This window comes from Prosopis cineraria, unplaced genomic scaffold (assembly GCF_029017545.1).
Source record: "Prosopis cineraria cultivar Desert tree isolate PC_DT_omini unplaced genomic scaffold, ASM2901754v1 PC1018, whole genome shotgun sequence".
NCBI classification, from domain to species: domain Eukaryota; kingdom Viridiplantae; phylum Streptophyta; class Magnoliopsida; order Fabales; family Fabaceae; genus Prosopis; species Prosopis cineraria.
In genome coordinates, this window is record NW_026556343.1 from 1 (window position 1) to 24761 (window position 24761).

Sequence of the window (24761 nt, forward strand, 5' to 3'; positions counted from 1 at the left end):
TTTTCATGCATCGCATAAAATCTGGAGAATAAGATGCACTGTTTATGCTTTATGAATACTACGGCTTGTTTATAATGTTATATTATATGTATTGATATTGATATTAATTCTGTATTTTAGCAAGAAGCCATATGCATGGTGGTATAAAAACAAAGAGAGCCACAGTTGGGGGTGTAAAGAAAAGACCCAAATATTACTGAAAAATCTTGATGTTGTGTAATGTTATATTAAACTGACCAATCTAACTCTTTTATTCATTGTTGTCTAGCATTATGATTATTCCCAAAAAAAAAAAAATGCTCTACTATAACTCTTTTTTTAACTTGCAAGAAAATACTTTATAGCTCTTGTACTAAGTGCACCTTTTGGTTACACCCAAAGGTTTAGTTGTTGATGGAGTACAATGGGATCGTGCAATCCATGTGCCTCCCCAGTAGTTGGCAATGGTTTGTCGTCGTCGTCTCATAATGGGTGCACTGTTAGCAATTTCTTTTCTTAATCACTGCTAAATTTTAATAACTCTTGACAGCAGTTACAACACGCACAAATTGACTGTAATTTTTGCCCATTTAATTGGCATTAATTTATTGTACCTTTTTTTTTTTTCTATCTCTATTGAAACTGCTGTGATTTTGGTATGTAGCAGTTTCTCACTTTCTTACCCACTCTTACCCCCTTCCGTTTTTCTTTTCGCTTCTCTGTCTTTCTTTCTTTCTTCTTTCTTTTTTGACATAATCCACTCTGCTGTAAGGCCCCTGAAGTCTAAAAGGGTTTTCAATTTTGTTATTTGGGAAGCAAAAGGGAAAATTATAATTGCAGCAAAAATGTGTAGCATATGTTCCAAAAATAACAATTTGAAGAATGTGGCTGCTTCCCTTTCCTGGTTTTACCTTATCTCTTGCTTACATATTTCATGCAATCTCAGTGCAGTTCTTCTATTTATCTCTGGCGGTGTGTAAAAATGGCTCCTTTCACTTGCGAGGGAACGTCTATGTGCATTATAATCAATGGATTCTTCTGCTGTCCTTGCATATAAACTCAATCAGTAGTCGTTACTTTGCTGGAAAACAGGTTTGCATCCCTCTCTGAAGCATACATCATGAGAATTTTTAAATGTGATTATGCTTATATGCCTTTGGTCTATCATAGGATTTCACTTCTGCCATGTCTAATAATCTATTAGTTTCCCATTTGTTGCCAGTTACTTGGTAAGTTGGGATATCTACTCACCAGATATATCTTTTTGGGCTTTGTATGGTTAATGCGAATAGTTGAGTTTCCTGACATTTTTTTTTTGTTGTGGTTTATGGACCTGTTTGTTTTCCTGGCAGATAAGGTGTGAATTTGTAAATGTGACTAGATGGAAGGTTGCAATATGTGGGGAGTATATGAAGTCAGGGTTCAAGGTGCAGTTATGGTCATGTCAAGTACATTAATTTTTCTTTTGGCTACAGGAGTTGCTGCCAAGCATATTATTTTTGTTCTTTGTAGTTTACACTGAATGATGGGCGAAAAATGTTTGAGATTGATAAAACCATCTTAGGTTAAGTAATGGAGGGTAAAAATAGATTAGGAAAAGTAGCGTTATTATTTGTAACTTAAAAATTCTTGATAAATAAGAAATGAGATTTTCCGATAAGACAAGCATTATTTTAATTAATATTAATTTAAGATTACAATTAGTTCCTTTGATGTATTTTATCTTAATATGTTCTAACATCGTTAATTTGTTAGGATGTCGTACATTAACTATTTGTGAAGACTTCGAGTTATAATATTTTCTTTTTTCTACTTATCCTTCTTACTTTTGTCCTTCCCTTTAATCTCTCCTCTCTCCCACTTTGCTGATGCATGTTGTTGGTCCTACATCATACAGTAATACACTTGCATTGATGGTAATCTGATCTTTTTTTTCTTATGTACCTTAACAGACTTGTTCTCACGGATCAGCTTGCAATTTTATCCCTGTTTTCGTAATCCTGGAGGAGATTATGCATGGGCTGACTCTGACAAACCCCCCCCAAAGTATTGGGTGAAAAAGATGGCAGCTTTATTTGGTTATTCTGATGAACATGAGAAATTGATGGAGCAAGATGCTTTGAGTGCACTGAAGAACTCAAGCAAGAAACAAAAAGCAGATTCAGATAGGTGTGCTTTCAATTCTTATTATTTCCCCCCCATACCACCACTTTTTCTCAATATATATCAGGGTGAAGGTGTATTTTTGCCCCTGAAGTATTTTGTGAAGAGCATGCAGCACTAAACTATTTGGTGTAGCATTTTTGCCCTAAAAATAGTTTAAAACATAGCATTCCTTACTCTAATGTTAAATACTCACAAACATCCGTTTGTTGGTCAAACTACCCTTCATCTCACATCATATTAATGGTCAACGTCTGTTATTTAACATTGGGGTAGAAAATACTACATTTAATTACTTTATGGGCAAAAATGCTACACCAAATAGTTTAGGGTGCTAGGTGCTTCTCTCAGAGAATATTTCAAGTGCAAAATGCACCTTTACCCTATATATTATCTGGCTTATTAATTCCCACTCTTGTGATGCTTTGATGCTTATTAATGTATGTGTTACCATCTAATCCAAGCTATTAAGTGGAGTGCTATAAATCTCATTAGATGATTGCACCAATTCATACACTAGTTTCCCCTCCACAATCTGTTTAAATAATAGACCCTTTTAAGGTCTTTATCAACATTAAATGGCCTGCGGAACGTCCAACTTTCTTAGAGGGTATGTGGAGAAGGTCTGTTGTCAACAAGGGGTACAAGAATAAAAAGCCTTGCAAACTTCTCATTCTCAGTTTCTCAGATGTTATGAATTCAATGGTTGAATGGGGAAAAAAGATAATTTGATGGATGCAAATTATGCAAATATTGTAATGATTTTGTCATGATGGAAGAACATTTGAGTAAAAGGGGTTTAATAATTCTCTCTTATCCGAAAAAGGAAAGGGTTTGATAATGGTGACTGTCTTGTTGACAAGATTCTCAACCCGCTTGGTTTCAAATCATGTGAACAAGATCAGCTCCCAATTAAAGAAATTGTCTTGAATTTATTTGTGAAATCCAAGAAAAAGTTTCACAGGTAGTATTATACATCTTGGCTTTTACACGTTCTGCACCAAACACAGTCTGCATGTCTTTTAAGGGAAATAACTTATATTTGCAGCCTATATATACTTGTATATATTGAGCAGGATATGTATCAGGAGTAGTTTTTGTAGCGTGACGTTAATTTGCATTGCCTTTTTGATGTGTTATATTGAGTTGAATTTTGTCAGCATTTCTTCGATTAAAGCATGCGATTTATACTGGGCCTTTGCTGTATCCCATCTCTTACAGGTACCGTTCAAGAAGATCAAGGGAGATTGGTGAGTTCAATAACAGTGGTTCAGGTAGAAGAAGAAAACATAGGAACGAACGAAATCAGAGCAGAACTCCCAATGAGGAAATATATGAACAAAATATCAACTTGAAACTACCATAACGGGAAAGGTGGAACTTCTGATTCTGACTCTGATAGAGAATGGTCAGATAAGGAAAAACGCCATAAACACCATAAACGCCATAGAAGAAGCTCAGTTAATAAACAAGGATGAGGAGAGGAGCCATGAAGGGTATCATGATGTGATGCACGGGGGACAGTAAAAACCAGCATCAACACCATAGAAAACGCTCAACTAACAGGAACGAGGGTGATGAGAAGAAGCCATGAAGGGTATTCTGGTGAAGATTCAGATGCGACACCTAGGGACAAAAACACCATCACAACACCGTAGAAATTGCTCAATTACTAGGAACAAGGCGATGAGAGGAGAAGCGATGAAGGGTATTCTGATGTGGATTCAGATGCGGAACCTGGGGACAGAAAAAAACACTGTCAGCACCATAGAAAATGCGCAACTAATCGTAATGAGGGTGATGAGAGAAGAAACCGTGAGGGGTATTCTGATGTTGATTCAGATGCTGTACCTGAGAACTGGAAAAAACAGCATAGTAGTGAAAGAAGGAGCTCAAGAAAAATGAATAGAAACAATGATGAGGCTGGACGTGGGGATTGGTCAGATAGGAATAGAGATAGGAAATGGCATAGCAAAAGCAAGCTCTAGACATAGGAGCAGGACTACAGATATGCAACTAGTGATACTGAATCTGACGCTTGTTTATTTGATGGAGATGGAGACACACAAACTCAACGTCATTCTTCTAGGAAAAGCTCCAAACACAGGAGATCTGGTTCTCAGGATGATTATGAAGATTATGAACACAGAAATGAAGTCAACAGAGACTGGTCAATGGAGGACAGACAAGAACATCACCATGAAAAGAGGAAGAGTTAAAAACAAAAGAAGTTGGAGTCCCATGATGATCAAGATGACAAGAATGTTCACTAGGATCGAAAAGGAATCGGGTTTTATACAGACAGCAAGGGGACAAACATCGTAATATTTTGAACTCTGGATTCGGATGAGCATGTTGAGAGATGGTTAGTAATGCTGATGATGGCAGTGATTGGTTGACACGATGGCTGTGAAAGGACATTGTAATTTGTGACCCCAGAATTGCATTTTATGTGTCAACGTGGCTAATTTACTAGAGGATGGAACAATCTGGTGTTTGGAATTTCAGTTCGTGATCATCTTTTCCCAAGGTTCCCATCTTTCCTGGAATTTTTCATTTCTTTTGGACCGTGGAAACTCGAGAAACTTGATTTTAATTAGTGGAGTTATCATGGGTCTCTTGAAGCTTCCAGATTATTGATGTTTGATTCAGGCCTCTCTAGCCAAGTTTGATTCTCACCAACTCGCTTTGGAAGGTTAAGGTTTTCTGTAAGGTAAAAGCTTTTATTTGTACTTTGGTGCTCAACTTTGTGAACTCACGTGATAGATGCGTAGAACCATTGTATTATATCACGTGGTGCCAAAACTAAGAAAGGAGCTGGCATCTTTAGTTCCAAACTTAATCAAGATGTGTGTGCGCGCGCGAGCGCGCGAAATACTGATTTGATAATAGATCATTTATTAATAAAATGCACTCTGCGCTTTCTTGCTAGTGCTGTTCGTGTTACGTAGCATATTCTTTGTATTTTTATTTTTTCTTAATTTATTTATTTATTTATTTACTTTGGTTTTTAATGAACTAGTGAAGCTGTAATGTAATGAAATATTTAATAAGCTGTCCTATTTTGATGAAGTTCATTATCTATTAATTCTCTTGAAATTGTGTGAATTTCGAACATTATGGATGTTTATTTTGTAAAAAATGTCTTTTCTACACTATCTTCCTGATTGATTGTCTTGGTTATTACATTCTTAATTTAGTTAAAAATTTGAGATGAAATTAAAAAGAGAGAAAGCTGACTTCACATATTTAAAGTATATGATAGTGTTCTGCTAATGAATCTGTTAGTACTTAGCAAGATATCTGTTATTCAGTGACTTAATAACAAAATGGAAATTATGCGTTCGTCAAGTGTTAGACCTGAGGAAGTTAATTTTTATTCGAAAGAAAGAAAAACTCTACACGTTTGTTTGAGTTTCTAATGTTCGTATTTCTTCTAATATTTCCTTACAAATCTTGTTTCCTCATGTTTTGTGGGGAAAACGACGTTGATATTGATTCAAATTATAGAATAATTTTAAACTAATATGATTGCTATGACTATTATGAGATTTTAAGGTTTTGATTGATAAAATTAAAGTTCAAGAATTAAATTGATAATTCAATAAATTTAAGGGAGTCCAGGTTTTATTATTTTTTATTCTTCTTTTTTTTCCTTTCCTTCGTTTTCATATTATGATGGAAATACAATCGGCTTATCAACTTGATCATCCCATGACGCCATGGGATTAGAATCCCTATTCCAATTTCTTTCATCATTTGTTTGCTTGTCCTCACTCCTCAGAGCTCTTGGGCATGATAACCGAGTGTAGTTTATTGGTTCATGTGGCGACTCATTTAGCGGATCAACATGATGTGTCGGGGTTTATGTAATTTGTATATGAATTTCAGTATTTGTATTGAATATGCAAATAAAAAAAATAAGAATATGCAATACACTATGCTTTCAATGTTTATACATTTATACGTACCACTTTGCCCTCATCTGAATCAATTCAAATCTATCGATAAAATGATATATTTTTAAGATTTTTGAGGTAAAATAGAAGTCCTGTGATTGTTTAGAGTGACATGATACTTTTGTATTGATCACCAATAATATTATGTTGAGAAGAAAAAATTGAGAACAAAAAAAGATTTGATTTATAATTTACAAGATATGCATTTAAATTTTGTTGTTCATGTAAAGACTTTATTAGTGAGCAACTTGTAAGTACTTCATTAGGTGCATTTTTTATGCCTGAGAGCATGTTCTAATCTTTGATAAATTCTCAATACCCAATTCAACTAAGGTTTTTTTCTCTTAAAAAAAATAAAATTAATATTTAAATTATTATAAACAACAAACAAATGGTTCTGAGAAGGAAACTAATTTCATACTTCATGAGCCCCAGGGTATGGTCTCCATTTATTCCCATTCTCTTTATTGTTGAGGGAGTCCCATACTTTGTATTATCTCCCCTCTAAATCTTATGTTTATAAATTGTTAAAAAGAAAAAAGAAACAAAGAAAAGAAAAGGCAAATCCAAATTTTAGAAATGAACATCTTGGGTTGAATAAGGAAACCAGCATTGTGATATGACCACAGTAGTAAATAAACAGAAAGTCGATATTCTTGTCCTAATCCGTTTTCCCCATATAAGGTATCAGAGTGACACATTCAATTAATTTTGTGCAACAGAAAATTTCTATGAATCTGTCATTTAGAGCAACCCATGAGAAGTTTTTATTTTTTCCTTAGATTGGCCAAATTTTGAATAATTTGATACTCTTGATATCATAAAACATCCTAAACTTGATTCTGAGTCTATTATGAAACTAGGAAAAAACACAAGAAATTTGAGATCAGAAAAATGAACAAAACGAGATAACTGATAGGGAAAGTAGGGAGTGATTCTTACTTATTTTAAACTTATAATTACTTGATACATGTCCAATATTTATAGGCAATAAATCCTTAAAATATATGTAAAGAGCTACAAAAGAATAAATTTTAAATTTGTAAAATAAATTACATTTACATAATCATAGAAAACTTTCAAAAAGCCATACATGTAGGTTACAAAACTTTAAATTCAGAATTTTAAAAGACGACTCATTAAAAAGTTGTGAACATTCATAATATTACAATATTTATACAGATTCATCTTATTTCAAATATATGTACTGTACATATATAAAGACAGTGGACTCTCACCAACCAATCTCATAAACCAAGAATAATATCAAGCTACTAAAAATAAAAATAGCTTGAAACATGAAATTAAAAAAGAGAGTTGGACCAGATGCTAAATTTTGTCAAGACAAGGGTTATTCGGAAATCAAAAAAACTCATTATGAGACAACAGTCCCACGATTCCTGCAAGAATGTTTCAATTATTTGATAGAAAGTAAAAATTAGGAGACAACAGTTAATACGCCAACAAGGCACATGAATGCAAAGAGCATCGAGAAATCATAAGCACATGAGCCCAACAGAAGGCCAGCTATGACATGATATTTATAATGTCAATCCGCAGACAAGATTGTGCACATCTGCTATTCATGGAAAAATGGCTTCATATACATATATTAAAAGCAGTATTCATTTATAAAAAAAAAAAAAAACTATATACACAATGAAAAAGCAACATTACATCAAGGGAATTGCAACGAAGGGGAGAAAAAAAAAAGGGGGGGCAAAAAAAAGACCATACCCAGCAAGATAAATGAGCAAAGACAACACATTTCCCCATGCTTGTGGCTGATTCAAAACTGAACAAGCCATGTCCACAAGCAGGGGAAAAAAAAAAAAAAGACGACGACGACCCCACAATAAAGGAAATCCTATCTTCAAGAACCAGATCAAACAGCATTACACTAAAAAGCCAGCCCTCCAGGTCAGTGTTTCCATGCTGCTAGTCACAAGGTTATGCAATGCCACCATAGATGAACAATAGACACGGAGCCGACGGTCAACCGCTAGGAGAATCCTTTCTCGAATCTTTCAACATTCTAATTTCTACTTTATTGTATAAACCAGCTAGGGCATGCCAGAAGGCCCAAAAGTATCAGCAGCTATGCCCCACCGTGGATGACTGGTCCTCACTATTGACTGCAGCTTCAGAATCCACCTTGCTTGGCTTAACTTCTTCATTGATTGGAAGCCCTACTTTCGGTGAGAGCTTCTTCACCTCCTCTGGTGTGTAGATGAATATTTTCCTCACCACAGTGCAGAACTCACTACAGCAAAATAGAAAGAATTAAATATTCATTGACATACACATACTAACAAAGTATCTGATATTTATGATTAAAAATATGAAGCCCGCAATTTTCAAGAAATTGCACAGCTTATTGATCACACGATGATCAGATAATATTTATTTATGTCCATCAGAATTGCAAAAAGGAAAATGCAACCAAGAAAAAAAAAAAAAGAAAGAATCAAGGCAACTGCTAGCATCAAATGAACTTACTGCCATGGATCATCTCCAACCATCATCATATCATCTTCATTATCAGTATAGACAACCTGCCATTTCTTCACGGATTTATCCAACTCGCCCTTGATGTCAAACATTTCCTCCAATTTTTTAAGCAGATCCTCATATCCATCAAACCGTGACAAATCCACAGCCCTACCAACAGCCATTCCTTGCATGTGAACCTGGACATAGAAATAAATATCCACATTATGCCATGTAGAAACAAATATTAGTGGACAGAAAATGCCAAATTGCTTTATCAAACCAAGAGTGGCAAGATGAAAAGTACAATTTTATTTGTTAATAGCATCCAAAAAAAAAAACAGAAGCCTTTTGACCCCATATATATAATAATAACACTTGAAACACTGCAAAAGAATTTCTGTTTTTTAAATGCAAGACAACCAACATCAAATAATAGAGAAAATTGTGGATAATAATTTTGGATTCTATCAGCACATTAGGAAATTGTACAAGACCATAATCAGGATTCTGGAACATAGAAAAATACCAAAGACATTGTATATCAGTGAGAAAAATAGAAACTAAAACATGCTACATATATATTGATCACAAATGATATATATTTATGATAGCATACTTACCTTAGTGCAGCTCCTTATTTGCCTGCTTTGTGATTCTTGAGGAGCCTGAAGACTTGATTTGTCAGCATCACAACTCACTGATGGGATATAAGATCCATTGACATTTGATGGCTCAGAAAGCTGGTCAGGCTCAGCATCCACACATGGAACTGACTTATCATCCCCCACCCTCTCTGACATAGTGACTCTCGGCATACTTTCTTCAACATTGGAATTCTCAAGTAGCTGAATCCCAAAGAGCCTACAGCCATTTCCAGTCCCTTGTTTCTTTTCACCAGATTCTTTAAAAGCTAAAGGTGAAAAATGCTCTGTAGAGTTCTCGATCCTGTCAGACCAATATATGGAATTGGCGGAAACAGTCCCCCTAGATTTGTTCCCATCAAAACCAAGAAAGTTAGTTGCAGAAGAATTGAACTTAGATGATTGATAGAGATCCTGTCCATGTTGTGAGTCACGAAAGAAGGAAGGGGATTCATTTGATGGTTTCCATGCCCCTGAAGTCCAAAGAAAAAAAATATGTAGAACACGGATAACACTTTTGGCATAAAGAAATAGTCCAAGACCAGCGTACCATGCAAAGAAGAATCGGGTACTGTTGGAGGAATAACAGGAAGCCGGGGCCTCTTATTTCTTTGCATTGGTTGAACATTCGCAGGAGCGGTGGCCAAAAGTGGCTCTAATTCCCAAGGTGAGACTCTATCAGGGCGTATAATTGATGATGGTTCATCCCATTGCACCTGAAATACATTATACGTGGATCACAAAACAACAATTTAGCCTCTGAAGACTCCAGCACAATAAAATGAACCAAAAGCCACTCTGTAATACATCATGCTTATCTTCAAATTCACTTAAAAGAGTTAAGTGTGAATGTTTGAGATCCTAGTTGGTATATGCGGGAAAAAAAAAAAAAAAAACTAGCACTGAATAGTTGGTACATGCAAAAAAAAAACAAAAGAAAAAAAGAAAAGAACAACAAAAAATAAAACAAAAAAAATCTTAGAAATCTCGTTATAAATGATACCAATCATTTTCATAACAAAAATCACTATTATAGTTACAAGAATTTGATTGGAAAAATTTCTATTTATTTAAAAAATATGCCAATAATTTACAAACACTACTGAATCCGACAAACTATAAGTTGAAGAAGTCATTATTAACCTTCAATGATCGCCACTCAGAATCAGGCCAAACAGTCAAGTTATTGTCTCCAACACCCACAATTGTGCCACTAAACCTGTATGAAGGGGTCAAAGAATACATTACATCAGATGTAATAACATCCCATATTTAACCATAAAACCAACCAGATCATGCACCTTCTTTCAGGAACATCATCACCCTCAAATCTCATCTTGAATCTCATCCCAACAGAAAGCTTATGACTTCGAGCTTCAAGATACTTGTTGACGCTCACAATAAATTCTGATCGGCTTGTTCTGATACCAACATTGACAAATCAGTTTAAAGTCTACTCAGTTAAGAAGCAAGAGAAACACATCATCCCAAAACCAAAAAGAAAATAAAAATTAGCATAATCCAATACAAAACTATTCATAAATGTTGTAAAATATGCAGCAAAATACACATAAAAGGCCAATCAATTACAAACCCCCTCTCTGTTCCCTTTTATCTTGACTTTGAATCGGAATCTTGAATGAAAATATAACTCAACCCATCCAATGTGCCTTTCTCTAGCACCTGAGGTTCAATTAAAAGAGCCATCTGACTAATTATAGAGCAACACACTTCACCACCACATAATTAGATCATAAAAGGCAGGCATGTCTGAAAACAAGAACACAAGCTGCAAGTACAGGGGAACCACTCACAATTTGACAACATAATGAACTAAAAATTAAAAAAATAATAATAATTAATAAATAATAAATATGTGATGTTGAGTGCAATACCTGGGCTTGTAAAACACAGAAAACAGTGTTCCAGTGGCAATGGCATGAGATGCAGTTGCAAGAACGCCAATATGCATACTGTGACTGGATATGACAGAAGATGGCATATTGTTTTGCTGTCTCATGAGCCGCCTAACTCCAACTCGCAGCTCTCCATTCTCACCCCTGGAATAAAGCAAATAAGAAAAACAAATCACAATCACTACACCAAGCAACAAAAGCAAGAAATAAAGAACCAATGGAAAGTTATTACTACTTATTAACTTGCCTTAGGAATATAAAAGCATCCCCAGAGACCAATTTTTTGGAGCTTACAAACACACTCCATCCAGTAGTAAGCAAATGCCGCCTAGGTTGCCCTGAAAATTAGTGTTCAGTAAGGAGCTTAGGCACAGCACAAAAATAAAATGTCACAATCCCAAACTCAACTGGCCAAGGAAAGAACAAGTGGGTTATAAAAACCCACAAACAATAGAACATGAACAGGACTATTTAACACACCCCTTGCCCTTGCCCCAGAAAGTTATGATTAAATTCGTCACTTGCTACATCAGAAATTAATAGAGGATAATCGCAATTAAACAGTAAAATCAACATGTTATCCATTTGCAAACTAACGTGGCAAATGATATACACCTATATAAATAGAACCTGGTAACATTTCTTTTCTGCTAGAAGAATCAATTTCACAAGTTAACCAACCAAAGGTTAGTTTGAGATGTCATGAGACTAGTACGCTAAACATTTATAGATTGACTTGAAAAGTTGAACATGAGACTTAGGAATTAATCCCTCCGAAGCATAGTCTTGGAGTGATTCTTCCCTAGCAAGTTAAGCTCGGCATTACAAGAACAGGCCAGAAGACATGATTTAGATTTACTTTTCAAACAACAGTCTGACCTCCCACGAGAAGCCAGAAAAGTTGCTGCTTATCTAGCACTCAGAAGATTTTTTTTTTTCTTTTCCGCTTTGCAGTGTTAGGCTATTAGCAATTAAAAATTTAAGAATTAACCAAAAAAAAAAATCATGTATCTTCTTTTCTTAAGCACATTTGATGTAATATGTTAAATCTATTTTTCACACTGCCTGAAATTAAATATTAAAACCTACCAGGTTCTCAGGCTTCAAATGATTAAAAAATAGAGAAATATAGTAAGATGCTTGCCTCGAAATATATGTCGAAAATGCCATTCATTCCCATGTAAATCAGTTGCAACTAATTCTTGCCATGGTGGCTGCTGGGACATATCCTGAGCAAAACATGAGGATTATAAAAGTGAAGGTTAAAGTAAAATAATTGCCAAGCATCTAATACATGGAATGTTGAAAACAAGCAGCTAACCAGTGGTGGCAGACAATCATCCGCATGTCTTCGAAGAACAGAAAAACCTCCATGAGTGCTAGTGTCAGATGCAGTAAGCGTTTTGCAGAAGGAATGAACTGTGCACCTAGGAAGCTCTGGAAGAGGATCATCAGGGCTTGTCACTTCACTTTGCTAAAGCCAACAAAGCAGAGAAGCATAAGAAAGGTATAGAAGAGAGAAAACTACAAGAAACTTAATGGATGGAAAGCAGTACAAAATGAAAATCACCTATGAACAAGTAGAACACGAAAAAGGTTTAACACTAAATAAACAGCCATGTGCCAAAAAATAGAACACCATAGCAATGCAAGGCTTTACTGTGATTTGGTGTATTTTCCTGCTAGGAATGCTCACGTCTTCAGGGATTCGACTTTGACTTTAGACATGGGCAAGAATGCGGATTGGTACTTCTTTATAATGCTCAGCTCATGGAAGTTATGAAAGAGCGTCTCTTGAAAATATAGAGATTCAAAATCTTTGCTGCTTGTTTAATTTTCTATCTACATGTAAATATAAATCCACGGTGACCCAAAAAATAAATATAAACCCATAGCAACCTGGACTGTTCACAAAATGTGAACACTCATTTCATTTTTGGGCTCCTCGTAGTCATAATGCACAAGACCAATACCTAAGTTCTTTTGTCATGCAAACTTTTTTATTATCTTTAACCATCTCTTTGGCGCATACTTATCCTTCTCATTGGTATCTTCCAGCCAATGATTAAAAAGACCAGATCAGACTGTTGACCAGTCTGGATTTCAGTTGAGTCAGCATGTAAAAACCATTTTAGGAGTTGGGCTGTTTTGGACCGGTAACCAGATCCAATTTTAGAAACCAGACTATTCAAAAAATTCTTTTTTTAGTCTTTTATCAAATTTATTTTAGAAAATGACCAATTTTAAATCTTTGATGTTATATTGTATCATGTGGTTTATTAAGTCATGATAAACTTAAAATATTTGATTTTATCTTTAAGGTAAGTAGAAATTTCATATTTATTTTTTATATTTAGATTATTATATACATATATAATTTTTTTAGTTTAATTATTACATCTGGCTTGACCATTGGTCCAACCCAATTGAGCCGTACAAACTGTGAACCGCTGACCTTTCAAGTTCAATATCCGATCTGGTTCTAAAAACATTGCTTCCAGGTTAACTAGTATCTTCCCTTTTAATTTTATTCTTTAGCCTAAAAATGATGATGATGATGATGAATATGCAATGTGAAAAAATTGCTGAATAAAATAAAAAATAAAAACTCACATCAGCTTCAGGAAGCAAAGTTATTTGTGCATAGACTTCATCTGTTTCAGGCTCAGCCTACAAAACCAAGATTAAACTAATCATTTTAAATGATACTGATGATAAAACACAGCCAATTCCTAAGTAAATGATTGATAAGCTAAAAAACTTTGCAGTAAGAGTGCAAGAAAAATCATAACTCACCCGTAGATGAACATTTACGACCTTACACAGAATTTTAGAAGGCAGATTGAAAGAAGGCATTTGCTGGTCAGACCCCTGATGCATCGAGGCCTCAAGCTACAAAATAAAAAGCCACAATGTTATCGGATCACATCATGAAATTTCATCAACAAGAGCTGTAGGCTAAGGATTTAAAAAAAAAATAATTGAATTCAATGTGCAAACAGCAAAGCAGTTGGCTTCCATTAACAAGTCTAAAATTGCTATGCAGTTAAGCACCAGCTAAGCTTCAACTAGATTAAAAAAAAAAATCCTGAATACATATTTAGATATGTTCCTCGGATACCAATATATTTTGTACACAGCTCGTCAATGAAAATTCTAAGACTCATTGCAATCAAAAACCCAGATACCTGTTCCATGTGACCTTGGGGAAAATAGTAAACTCGCTCCCCTTCACGAGGCAGAGTGACAAGGGGGCCAGCACAGGCACGCCATAACTCCTTGTATAAATCATCATTGATTGCCCCTAAAAAGCAAGCATGCGGAGATAATTTCATCAAGGATAAGAAGAAAAAACACACTAAAGCAAGGATGAAGAAGAAAAAACTTTTATTGCATCTAACTAGGCACCAAACTTTAAGTTCATATTTCACACAACTTCTAACACTTGGGATCCATAATTTTGACTACATAAAATTGATCACAACCAGAGAAGCAAGGCAATAGTAGTCTCACAAACCTGATAGCATTTAGGTCAGACCATTTGAAAAATTCAAAACAAATCATAAAATCACCAGCCAACAGAGATAATGCTCTATCATATGTATATGAATGACAGAAGAAGAGTGAGTACATGAGCACAAGAATAAAATGATTACTAGGAGGACTACACTTTAAACCTACCGGAAAAATGCACTATCATAGATAAAGGAGAAAGCTCAAGTGACTGGCTGACCTTGTAGAAGTGGACACAATGTTACACACCACTAGCAGGATGCATTAACTTAACAGCTACAACTCATACTTTGAGAGTGTTTGGATACCACTTTTACTACCCCAAAAGTCCTTTTGTTAAACTTACATCCACTAAACCCATGTTTGGGTAGAAATATCTATTTTTTGAAAGCGCATTTACAAGCTGTGGAGCCTCTATAAATAGTCAATATAGGAAACGCAAGTCAAAGTTGCTTTTACCGTTCACAAAGTCAGTTTAACATTTTAGTGGCAGTTAATTTCTAACAACCCTCATTTCCCATATTATCCAAAATACTAATAAAAATGTATTCAAACATAAATCTTGTTACAATAACTAACTTTTACCAAAATTTCAGTTTGACAAATACTTTAGGAAAATGTAACCAAACAAACACTTCATAGTTGTACTATGTAAGAAACCAAAAGGAGAAAAGAACAAGATAAAGTAGGTCCTATTCCTATGCCTGCCTCAAAATTTCCAAGAGCAAAAGCTCCTATACATCCAATACCATTCTCACAAATAACAAAGAAATGATAGGACATAAAATTAATCAAATTGATTAGGCCATCATAAGCAGCTGTATATCAAGACAAGTTTTTATTTCTTCCCTTCGTCATAGAATTTTTACCATTCAACAATTGTCACTTACATTTTGGAAATAGTAAGTAGCTTTAAGCTACCAAACATGTTTGCATGTTTTCCGCCAAATGAAAACCAACACAAGAAAATTGAGAAAACTAGTGACAGTATAAACTCAAACCTGCATGGTTTCCGCCAGAAGTCTGATTTGAAGCCATAAATGCCATGAGAAAAATCTTCACAAGAACTCAGAATTTAAGAGAACTCGGGGTTTAAAATGGTTCTGTTACACAAAAAATCATTCCATTAATTTTATCACCAACTATTAGAACACACTGGTTCTTAACAATCAACAAGACAAGAGAATTCTGAAGCAGCTAAATAAAGCCTTAATTTTGTCTATGTTTTATTGGCAATAGTGTAAGGGGTCAGGTAACTCACTAACTCAACTTCTGCGCCTTAAATGAAGCAAGTGAGATTTACCTTTAGACTAATTATAACAATTATAAGTATTATAATGGAAATAATCGTCCGAATTTCAAAAACCTAAAGCAATCCCGGGGTCGGTGGTTAAAAAAAAAAAAAACGATCCCAGGTATAAATTGGGAAATGTTATCAAACGAGCATGAGGAAATTGATTCTGTCGACAAAAAAGAACTTAAAAAGGAAAAATATTTCATTAGGAAAATTATGAGGAAGAAATGAACATTTTCCATTTCCAGTTCCCACAACACCGGATCCAAGGGGGCAGAATAACGCCGATTGGACGCAAACCACATTCCAGAATACTACAAGAAACACAGTTTTACAGTGTTTCCCACAAAGCAAACACAGCCAAAAACTATAGTCTTAAAACCATTGAATCCATACCCAACACAACAAAACCCAAAATCAGATGCACGAACCCAGTGAGGGTAAGAATCAGAATCCAAAACCCAGAATCCCAAAATAAGAATGACCCAAAATTTCGCCCAACCGCTGCCCCAAGTAGAAAATTTCGATAGCAAACAGAACACCCAGTATACCTCAAAGCTGAGTTACCTTCTCCGGACCCCCAAGTCGGAGTAGCAAAGCAAGTCGCTAGGGTTTCGGGGAGAAGAAGGTGGCACAAAAAAGTAAAGCAAATGAAGTAGATCGAAACTCGATGGAGGGGATGGTTGATAAGGTCGTGTTTGGTTGAAGCCGACACGACCCCCTATTCCCTGCCTGCCTCTTTTTCAGCTGTGTCTCTCCCCCTCCTCTCTCTCACCTCTCACGATCTCCTGAATTGTTTATTCGTATCAAGTTGTAATCTTCTACCTGTTTTTTTTTTTTTTTTGGCTCCTCACATTTCGCGTGTCCCTTTGAGAGTGAGAGGGGTTGAATTGAAGCAGTGAACAGAAAGAGTCTCAGGGTGCGCACTGCGCACTCTTCTCTCTCTCTCTCTCTCTAGATTTGAAGCAAAGAGAACAGCGGTACAAGGCGTGCCCTGAAAACCCAACAGGTTTCCCCGCTGCCCCATTTTGACCGTCACGCGCATAAAGCTAATTAATTATTTAATAATTATGAATTATTATCATTCATCATTGATAATTATTAAAGTATTCATTATTTATCACCATTTAATTTTGTACTTATATATTTAATAAAATGTATAATTAATAATCTAACTTTTATTTTTATTTTCAAATGACATAAATGTAAAATATTTTTTAATTGTACACCCTTCAATGCAAAATATAAAATATTTTATATATGTTAATATTAGTTCAAAGTGTAAGACACTTCGTAAAAAGCCAATAACATTAATTTTTTTTTCACAAATATCCCTATTAATGTAAAGAGAGATTGTATGAGAAAGAAATAAAAAAAATAAGGTAGATTAATCTTAATTAAGGGGTAATCTAATCTAAATAGTAATTATTCTTGACCCATTTAACCAAACACAGCAATTTTGAATTGGAGGGAGTATATAATAGGAAATAAAGTCACACGCATATGACACATCACACAAAACCTACATCAAATTTTGTCCTTTTTATTTTTTTTAATCGCATGGGGTTTTAACATTGCTTACATAATTCCATTAAGGAATAAGGGCCATGCTACTTGAACTACAAGTTCCGGACTCCCCACAAGAGTATTCATATTTGAAAGTACTTGTTTTGCAAATAAATAATAATTTCAAAATATTCAGTGGAAGTCAAGTTTAGGTGTATAGTTTTAAAAAATTGATTGAACATCCATCCACTGTTATCGTGAAAAAGTCGATATTATTTGACTAAGATACTCTTAATTAATGAAGAAAGAAAGTAATTTTGAGGTAGTTTAGCTTGTGAGCATTGTTTGACCAAAAAAAAAAAACATGAGCACTCTTATTACCAAAAGATGAAATTGTAACAAGTGATAATTATTTTGGAAAAGGAAAAACAAAACTTCAAAGCAACAGCATTCTGAAAGAAATATTGTAGCATCTAGTTAAAAAATGAGAGATGTCTTGGTGCATTACAAAAATCAATGGTGATGATTTAGTATAAAAGGAAAATAGACATTAAGAAAAATGGATTTTTTTATATCTCTATGCCAAATTGACTGCAGAAAATAAAAATTAGTTTAACTTGGCAATTATGTATCCCTCACAAATCATAACGAAAGCGTCACACCAAATGGAAAAAGATTGGAATTATACAAGTAAAGTGGCTATAAAATAAGAATTTAAACTCAGAGGACTTATAGACAAATTTTATACTAATGTCATAATAATAAATTTATGCCAATGATCTTATAACCAAGTGGCATGTAAGTTTTTTTGTGAGTAGAAAGTCACAAGTTCAATTTTGCTTATAATCTCAAGATAATAGTTATAAGTAATAAATACAGTTATTGTGTCGTATAGAAGTATAGGTACATAGAGATTAGATTAATCACACAGTTTAACCATGATCTTACCGTCAATCCCTGAATCGTTATTTGTTTTTCATATGATTCAATTGTTGGTATGTACCGTTTGTCTTTGCAACACGGTATAGTGTACTTGGGAATTTAAGTTGAGATTGGTCGTCCTTGTTGATCTACAAAATTGTTGTCAAGCTTAGTCCAAACTTGAATGAACTATTAAAAAATATAAAACAATAGATAATTATATCCATTAAAAAATTATAATTATTGCCATCTAAATTAGATTCCTTGAAAACAATATTTAGATAAAAAGTAGCATTTTTAAGTCATGAAAAAATAATTATTCATTATTTTTACATAACACTTGGTTAAAAATAAATTCAAAATTTAAAATAAAAGTATTGCATTAATTTTTAAAAATTTTCATAATAATAATTAAAATTTGAATTTTCTATCTAATAAAATTTAGGCAAGCTGGGTAAGGGGGAATCAATTTATTACATATAATGTATCAAAAAGTCTCATAAAATTAATTAATGTTCATAAAAATTTAAAACAATATACATACCTCTAGCTGAGTGGTGTCGGGTTTGTGCTCAACTTGATTTTCATCTCGACCCGATCTTCAAGATCGTCCTTAGCATGTTAAGGTAAGATTGAGCCAACCAAGTTAAAAGACTCTTATAGTTTCTTTGCTATTTTTTTAATTTTACACAATGCTCGAAAAGTATTAGTAAATTTTGTGTATCTTTAGAATTTTGTCAAGGTTGTATTCGATATGGGAGAATGGAAAGGAAAGAAAATGTAAAAAAGGAGAGGAATATTTGATTGATGGCATGCAATTTATATCTTCTCATGATTCCAACAAAAATTGACAACATTCCAAATAATATCATTAGTGCCAAAAGAACTGCAGTATAATTTGTAGAACCTTATTAGGAAAATTAAATTGTATTTAAATTGATTAGAAAAACACAATATTATTTTCTTAACCCCTCAAATGTAATTAAACTCAATTCCATTCCAATGCTCAAATAAACACAATCATCATCCACGTAATAAAATAGCATAGTTGTAACACATGGTGCGTATGGATGAAGCTCATATTCAATTTAAATTGAAGATTAAATTTGCAAATAAGCTCAAATTCCACATAGACTTACTGTGTCATGCGATAACAAAATCCTAACTCAGAAATTGCCAATCCCCCATTCTTCACTGTTATCATGCGCCAAGCTGCTGAAAGCTATAACGAACAATTCTCTATTTATAATGAAAGGAAGCAGTGTAAAAGAAGTGTTGCGTTTGCGTGTGGAATTCTCCTACTCCTTTAATTACATGCGTTTTTATTTATAAAGTTATACATGGTTATCTTGTTTGTCATAGGGGTAAATTAGAGATAAAAAATATACACGTATTAATTTAATAAAAAAAGACCTCTTAATACATTAGTTTAATGTTAAATATACAAAACCTCCTTGCACCTTGATCCATGTCCAGATACCCTACCCCATATTTAGAATTTTATTTTGAAATATTTATATTGATAAACTCTCTTATTGTTAATTTGTTTTCTTTTTTCTCACTGGAGTAATATAACATAATTTAGAAGATTATTTGCACATAACACAAACTTTAAATAGATACATATTAATAATAAAATAAGTTTTGATTGAGATAGTCAGTGATATGTTATGCTCCATTATTAAAATAACAAAATAATTGTCACTAAATGAATTATCTGCACACACTAAATAATTGTCACTTATATTATGCTCCTTTATTTATATGCTGTTCAAAATTTTGAAAAGTTCTATATAATTTAGTGCAAGTTTAAGTGTAGACTATAGAGGTTCCTCCTGCCATGTGCATGTTATTTTCAATACATATTTCTTATATAAAGTAATGTAATATTACTTAATATAACAAAAGTGCATTTGGGGGTTTGAAACCCAGCTCTTGCAGTTTTGTATATATTGTAACATTTTTTTTCTCTTTCGTGTTTCAGAGGAGATAATCTCTACTATTGTCAAAGTCTACTTCTTGTACTCTTAGAATTTATAATTTTACTTAAAAAATAATATTAATTATGATAGGATTTATTAGTTAGGTGTAATTTGAAAATGGGCAAAACTTAAACATTTAATATTGTATTCTTAAGGTACTTATTTCTAACAAAATCAAAACATGTACATTTTACCCATGAATTACCATTTTAAAAACATTTTGTAATATTTAAATTTTTAAAAATATTAAAATTCACTTATATTAATTCGATTGAAAATAAATATATTAAATATATAAAATTAAGTATCTAAGTTTTCTCCTTTAAAAATTGTATTGACTAAAATGAACAAATAATATTAAAAAGTTCTTATTTTTAAGACTTCTTTATTGATTAAAATTATTTACTGTTTCCAAATTTATAAAAAAAATGTCATTGGTTATACTCATGACAATCATATTTTAAAAAAATAATTGTTTCATATGTTTAACAAAAATCTTGCATTAAATCCCATGAAAGTAACTTTTTTTCAAAAAAAAAATCAAATAGAACTAAACCTGGAGCTTAGATTCAAGGTTACAAATTTGCCCTTATTTATGATAGCATTTATTGGTGGGCCCTTTTTTGTTATAATTTTTATTAGGCTTGCTTTATAATAGCATTTATTGTTGGGTCTCTTTTTTTAATAACATTAATTTCAATAACATTGATTGGCTAATATAACAAATAAATGCTTTCGCAATCACTCAAAGTAAAAACAAAGAGGGCAATATTTATGTATTTAATCTTAAATATTTAATATACTTATATCAATTTTAATCATGACACGTGAATCATAGTGTGTTAATTAAAAGTGAAAACAAGAATTTAATATAAAATAAATAATATGTAAAAGATTAACATGTCTTTATTTAATTGGAAACAACCATATTAAATATATAAAGCTGAATATATATATATATATATATATATTCTAAACAAATAAACTAATAGAAGTTGGGTCTCATGAAGAGGATTAGTCCCTCACAATCAGTGAAATCGAAGTTCAAATCCTTACCATGAGAGATGTACACATTTTAATGTTTGACTATGCTTTAAACATAATTGTTCCCAATGACAGAGTATCCATAAGTAAAAAAAAAAAAGATATATATATATATATATATAACTTTATTTAGTTTTGCTAAAGTTAAAGAGACTATATTGATGGAGCAGATTTAACAAAATGAACTAGTTCCTTGTAATGTGACGAATTAAGATTTAAATTTTTACTGAAAAATGTGCTTATATTTATGCTATGATTGGTAAGAAAGAAAAGTAAGGAAAACAAAAAAGTAGGGGGAAGTAGCATTTTCCCTTGGCTATGGAGAGAAAAGTGAAAGGAAAATAAAATGTAAGACCCATATATTCTTACCTCAAACAATTCTCTCCCAATATGAAAATTTTGAAAAGAACATTTTATTTTTAAATTTACCTACCAATCTCCAAATTTTAAATTTAAAGTTTAGTTACCTTTTGATCATGGACTTTTATTAAATAAATGGTATATTCAATTTTTAGATTAATTAGACAAGTGTTAATTTTAAATTTTTGGTTTCAAAATTTTAAGATTATCACACACACACAATAATCTAATAAATAAAATTATAAATTAGATAAAAAATTTATAATTATGTTTTTATTCAATCAATAATGAATGATAGAAATTATTATTATATATATAATATGTTAGAATATTAAATTTTATTATATATAAATATTTTTTAAAATAATAAAATTATTTTTGATCATATAAAATTAGTAACTTTTTTTTTCTCTTTCTATTTTCTCTTGGTCAACTAAATATAATGGAAAAAAATTACACCCATTTACTTTTATATTCTCTTTATTTTCTCTTGTTTCATTTTCTCTTGGAAGTCAAGCACACTATAAATGCTTGGCCGCGCCTCGAGTAAGACTACTTAAAAAAAAAAATTAAAGAGACTATTCTCTTTTTTTAAAACTTACATTTTAATGTAATATTTAACATATGTTAAAGATTCTAAATTATTTAATTGATTTAATCAACATTATGTTAAAAATTAAAAAATTATTAATTTGTCAACATAATTTGATTGACTTTGCTCTTCAATTTAAAGAATTTTAAATATATATGATAATATTTAAATAAAAATTTAAAATTTATTATATTAAAATTAAAGTATAATTTATTACCATCAAAATTAAAGTATAATAGGTTTAAAGAAGATGTGCACAATTCTTTTTTCAACTTCATATGAGATTTTAATTTAATTTTACAAAATGACTTTTTAAGGCATGGTCATGCACAATTGAGTGTTTTCTAAAAAAGATGGAGAATGAATATATATGATAGGCGTATTAACCATATTTTAGAAAATATTTTTTTACCCATCAAACATTGCATAAATATGAGAACTACTCTAAATGAATATTTAAATTTTAGTTCATTATGTTATGAGAGACAAATCCCTCCTACAATATTGTCATTTTTTTTACAAAAAATATTATTCAGACAATATAAGACACATCAAATTTATTAAATACAGGTATCCCAATAATTCAACACAAGCCTAGCATATTTGCAACTAAATAATATTGTTATTGAATCATTTTCATAAGTAATTCAAAATAAGGCTCAACTCGAACAATTCACACATCACAGTTAGTTGAACCAACCCAAATCAATAAACAAAACAATATAAATATAAATAATTGATCACAAATCCAAAAGAAGGCAAGAAAGAAAGATCCTAGGCCATGGTAAAAATAAGGAAAAATATAATCTTTAGTATTTATAATTTTATCGAGTTTTATTTTTAGTTTTTATAATTTTTTTAGTATTTTCAGTCCTTATAATTTCAAAAAAATTGAGTGACTTTTATTTTTCAAATCTTTATAATTTCAATTTTTCAGTGGTTTCACTGAAAAAAAAAAACTAAAAGCAAATCAAATGAAACTATAAAGATAAGAGATCATGTTTTCCTTAAAAATAATAACATTGTTATAGAATATAGAATGCCTACTCCTGTGGCTGTTTATGATTTTGATTTTTGGGTTTTTTGAAATTTGATTTTCTTAGTTAATCCATCTTCCCGTTAATTCAAGTCAAATTAGAATCAATGCACCATTTTGTCAAGTTGTTTGGAGAAAATGAGTTAGGGTGATTTTAGGGCAAACATGACAAGGGTAATCTTGGCTAAAAAATATCATTATCAAAGATAGTTTCGTCCACAAAATTTTCATCCTTAGTCATGAATTTCCTCTCCCATAGATTATGGACGGAGTAGACATTCTCTTAAACCTTGTTTGATTCAAGAAGAGAAGGGAGGAAAGTGGATGGAGGAAAAGGGAGATGAAGGGAGAGGAGGAAAAGGAAGGGGAGGAGGGCGAAGCCCTTCCCTTGCAAGAGCAAGGAGGACTCCCTTTCACTTGTTTGGTAAAGTAGAGAAATTTTTCCTCCTCTCCCCCTCAACCACAACCAAACAAAACCTCAAATGTAGAACATTCAATTCAACACCCTTGTTTTTCTCTCTATTTTCTTCACTTAGCGATGTTCAATTTGGACCCGTCTTGATTGACTTAATATCATCCTGATCGTATCGGGACGAGTTTTGTCTTGGCCCAAAAATAATCAGGATGAGACTTTACGAGGCGAGAAAGGAAAGAAGTTTGAGATAGGACGGGACATGGGATTACCATTGAGACGTTCCATCCCCTCCCGAATATTATATATATTATTTTTTATTTTAAATATATTAATTATATTAATATAATATATACTTATATTAATTATATCAATTATAATTTAAATACTTACAATTCTTATTTAAAACTAAAGTTTTTTTAATTGATAATTTTAATGATATGGAGTAAACACAGCAATATCTTTCTTTATAATTTATTAATTATATTAATATAATTTATTCTTATATTTATCTATTTAATAACTTTTATTTATAATTTATTTCTTACTTTATTTTTAGAAGAGTAATTAACTTAGTACATCTCCACTAAAGTAGAAGAACAATGATTTGATGTTTGCATGACTTGCCTGTTATTATTACTCTTATAGCATAAATATCACTTATATTTGCCATTATAATGTGTAGTTATGATTAATATAATTCAATAATTGACTTTAAATTGTTGTAATTTATGTACTTGTATTGTTTTGATTTTAAACTTAATAAATTATATGATTTAAAATTTTAATGGATGTTATTATCTAAATTTTTTAATATTATTTTATTTATCGAGATGGTAGGACATTTTAATTTTATCTCAATCTCATCTTGACTTCTAATAAAATGAGACGAGATATGAGAGTAAAATTTAGTTTCAATTTTTTTTTCCCGTGTCCGTCCGTGAACGCTC

The 24761-nt window shown here is 32.2% G+C and overlaps 2 protein-coding genes across 3 annotated transcripts; one reads left to right on the forward strand and one right to left on the reverse strand.

The window, feature by feature from the left end:
* Window positions 1-1331: 1331 nt before the first annotated feature.
* LOC129299051 (zinc finger CCCH domain-containing protein 5-like) lies at window positions 1332-3700 on the forward strand. Its single transcript, XM_054937492.1, has 3 exons — window positions 1332-1406; window positions 1932-2148; window positions 3364-3700. The coding sequence occupies exons 1-3, from the start codon at window positions 1361-1363 to the stop codon at window positions 3506-3508; spliced, it is 408 nt and encodes a 135-aa protein (XP_054793467.1). The 5' UTR covers window positions 1332-1360; the 3' UTR covers window positions 3509-3700.
* Window positions 3701-7589: 3889 nt separating this feature from the next.
* On the reverse strand, window positions 7590-16862 carry LOC129299052 (auxin response factor 1-like). 2 transcript variants are annotated; one of them, XM_054937494.1, is made up of 15 exons: window positions 16526-16862; window positions 15666-15767; window positions 14340-14455; window positions 13948-14043; window positions 13765-13821; window positions 12473-12625; window positions 12296-12380; window positions 11399-11489; window positions 11131-11295; window positions 10537-10656; window positions 10379-10454; window positions 9786-9951; window positions 9215-9708; window positions 8601-8791; window positions 7590-8364 (listed from the first exon to the last, which is right to left on the reverse strand). In XM_054937494.1, exons 2-15 carry the CDS (start codon window positions 15709-15711, stop codon window positions 8193-8195), a joined length of 2028 nt encoding a protein of 675 aa, XP_054793469.1. In that variant the 5' UTR covers window positions 15712-15767; window positions 16526-16862; the 3' UTR covers window positions 7590-8192. The 2 variants fall into 2 exon arrangements, with proteins under 2 accessions (XP_054793469.1, XP_054793468.1); XM_054937493.1 differs by having other exon boundaries at window positions 16510-16862.
* Between the last annotated feature and the right edge of the window lie 7899 nt (window positions 16863-24761).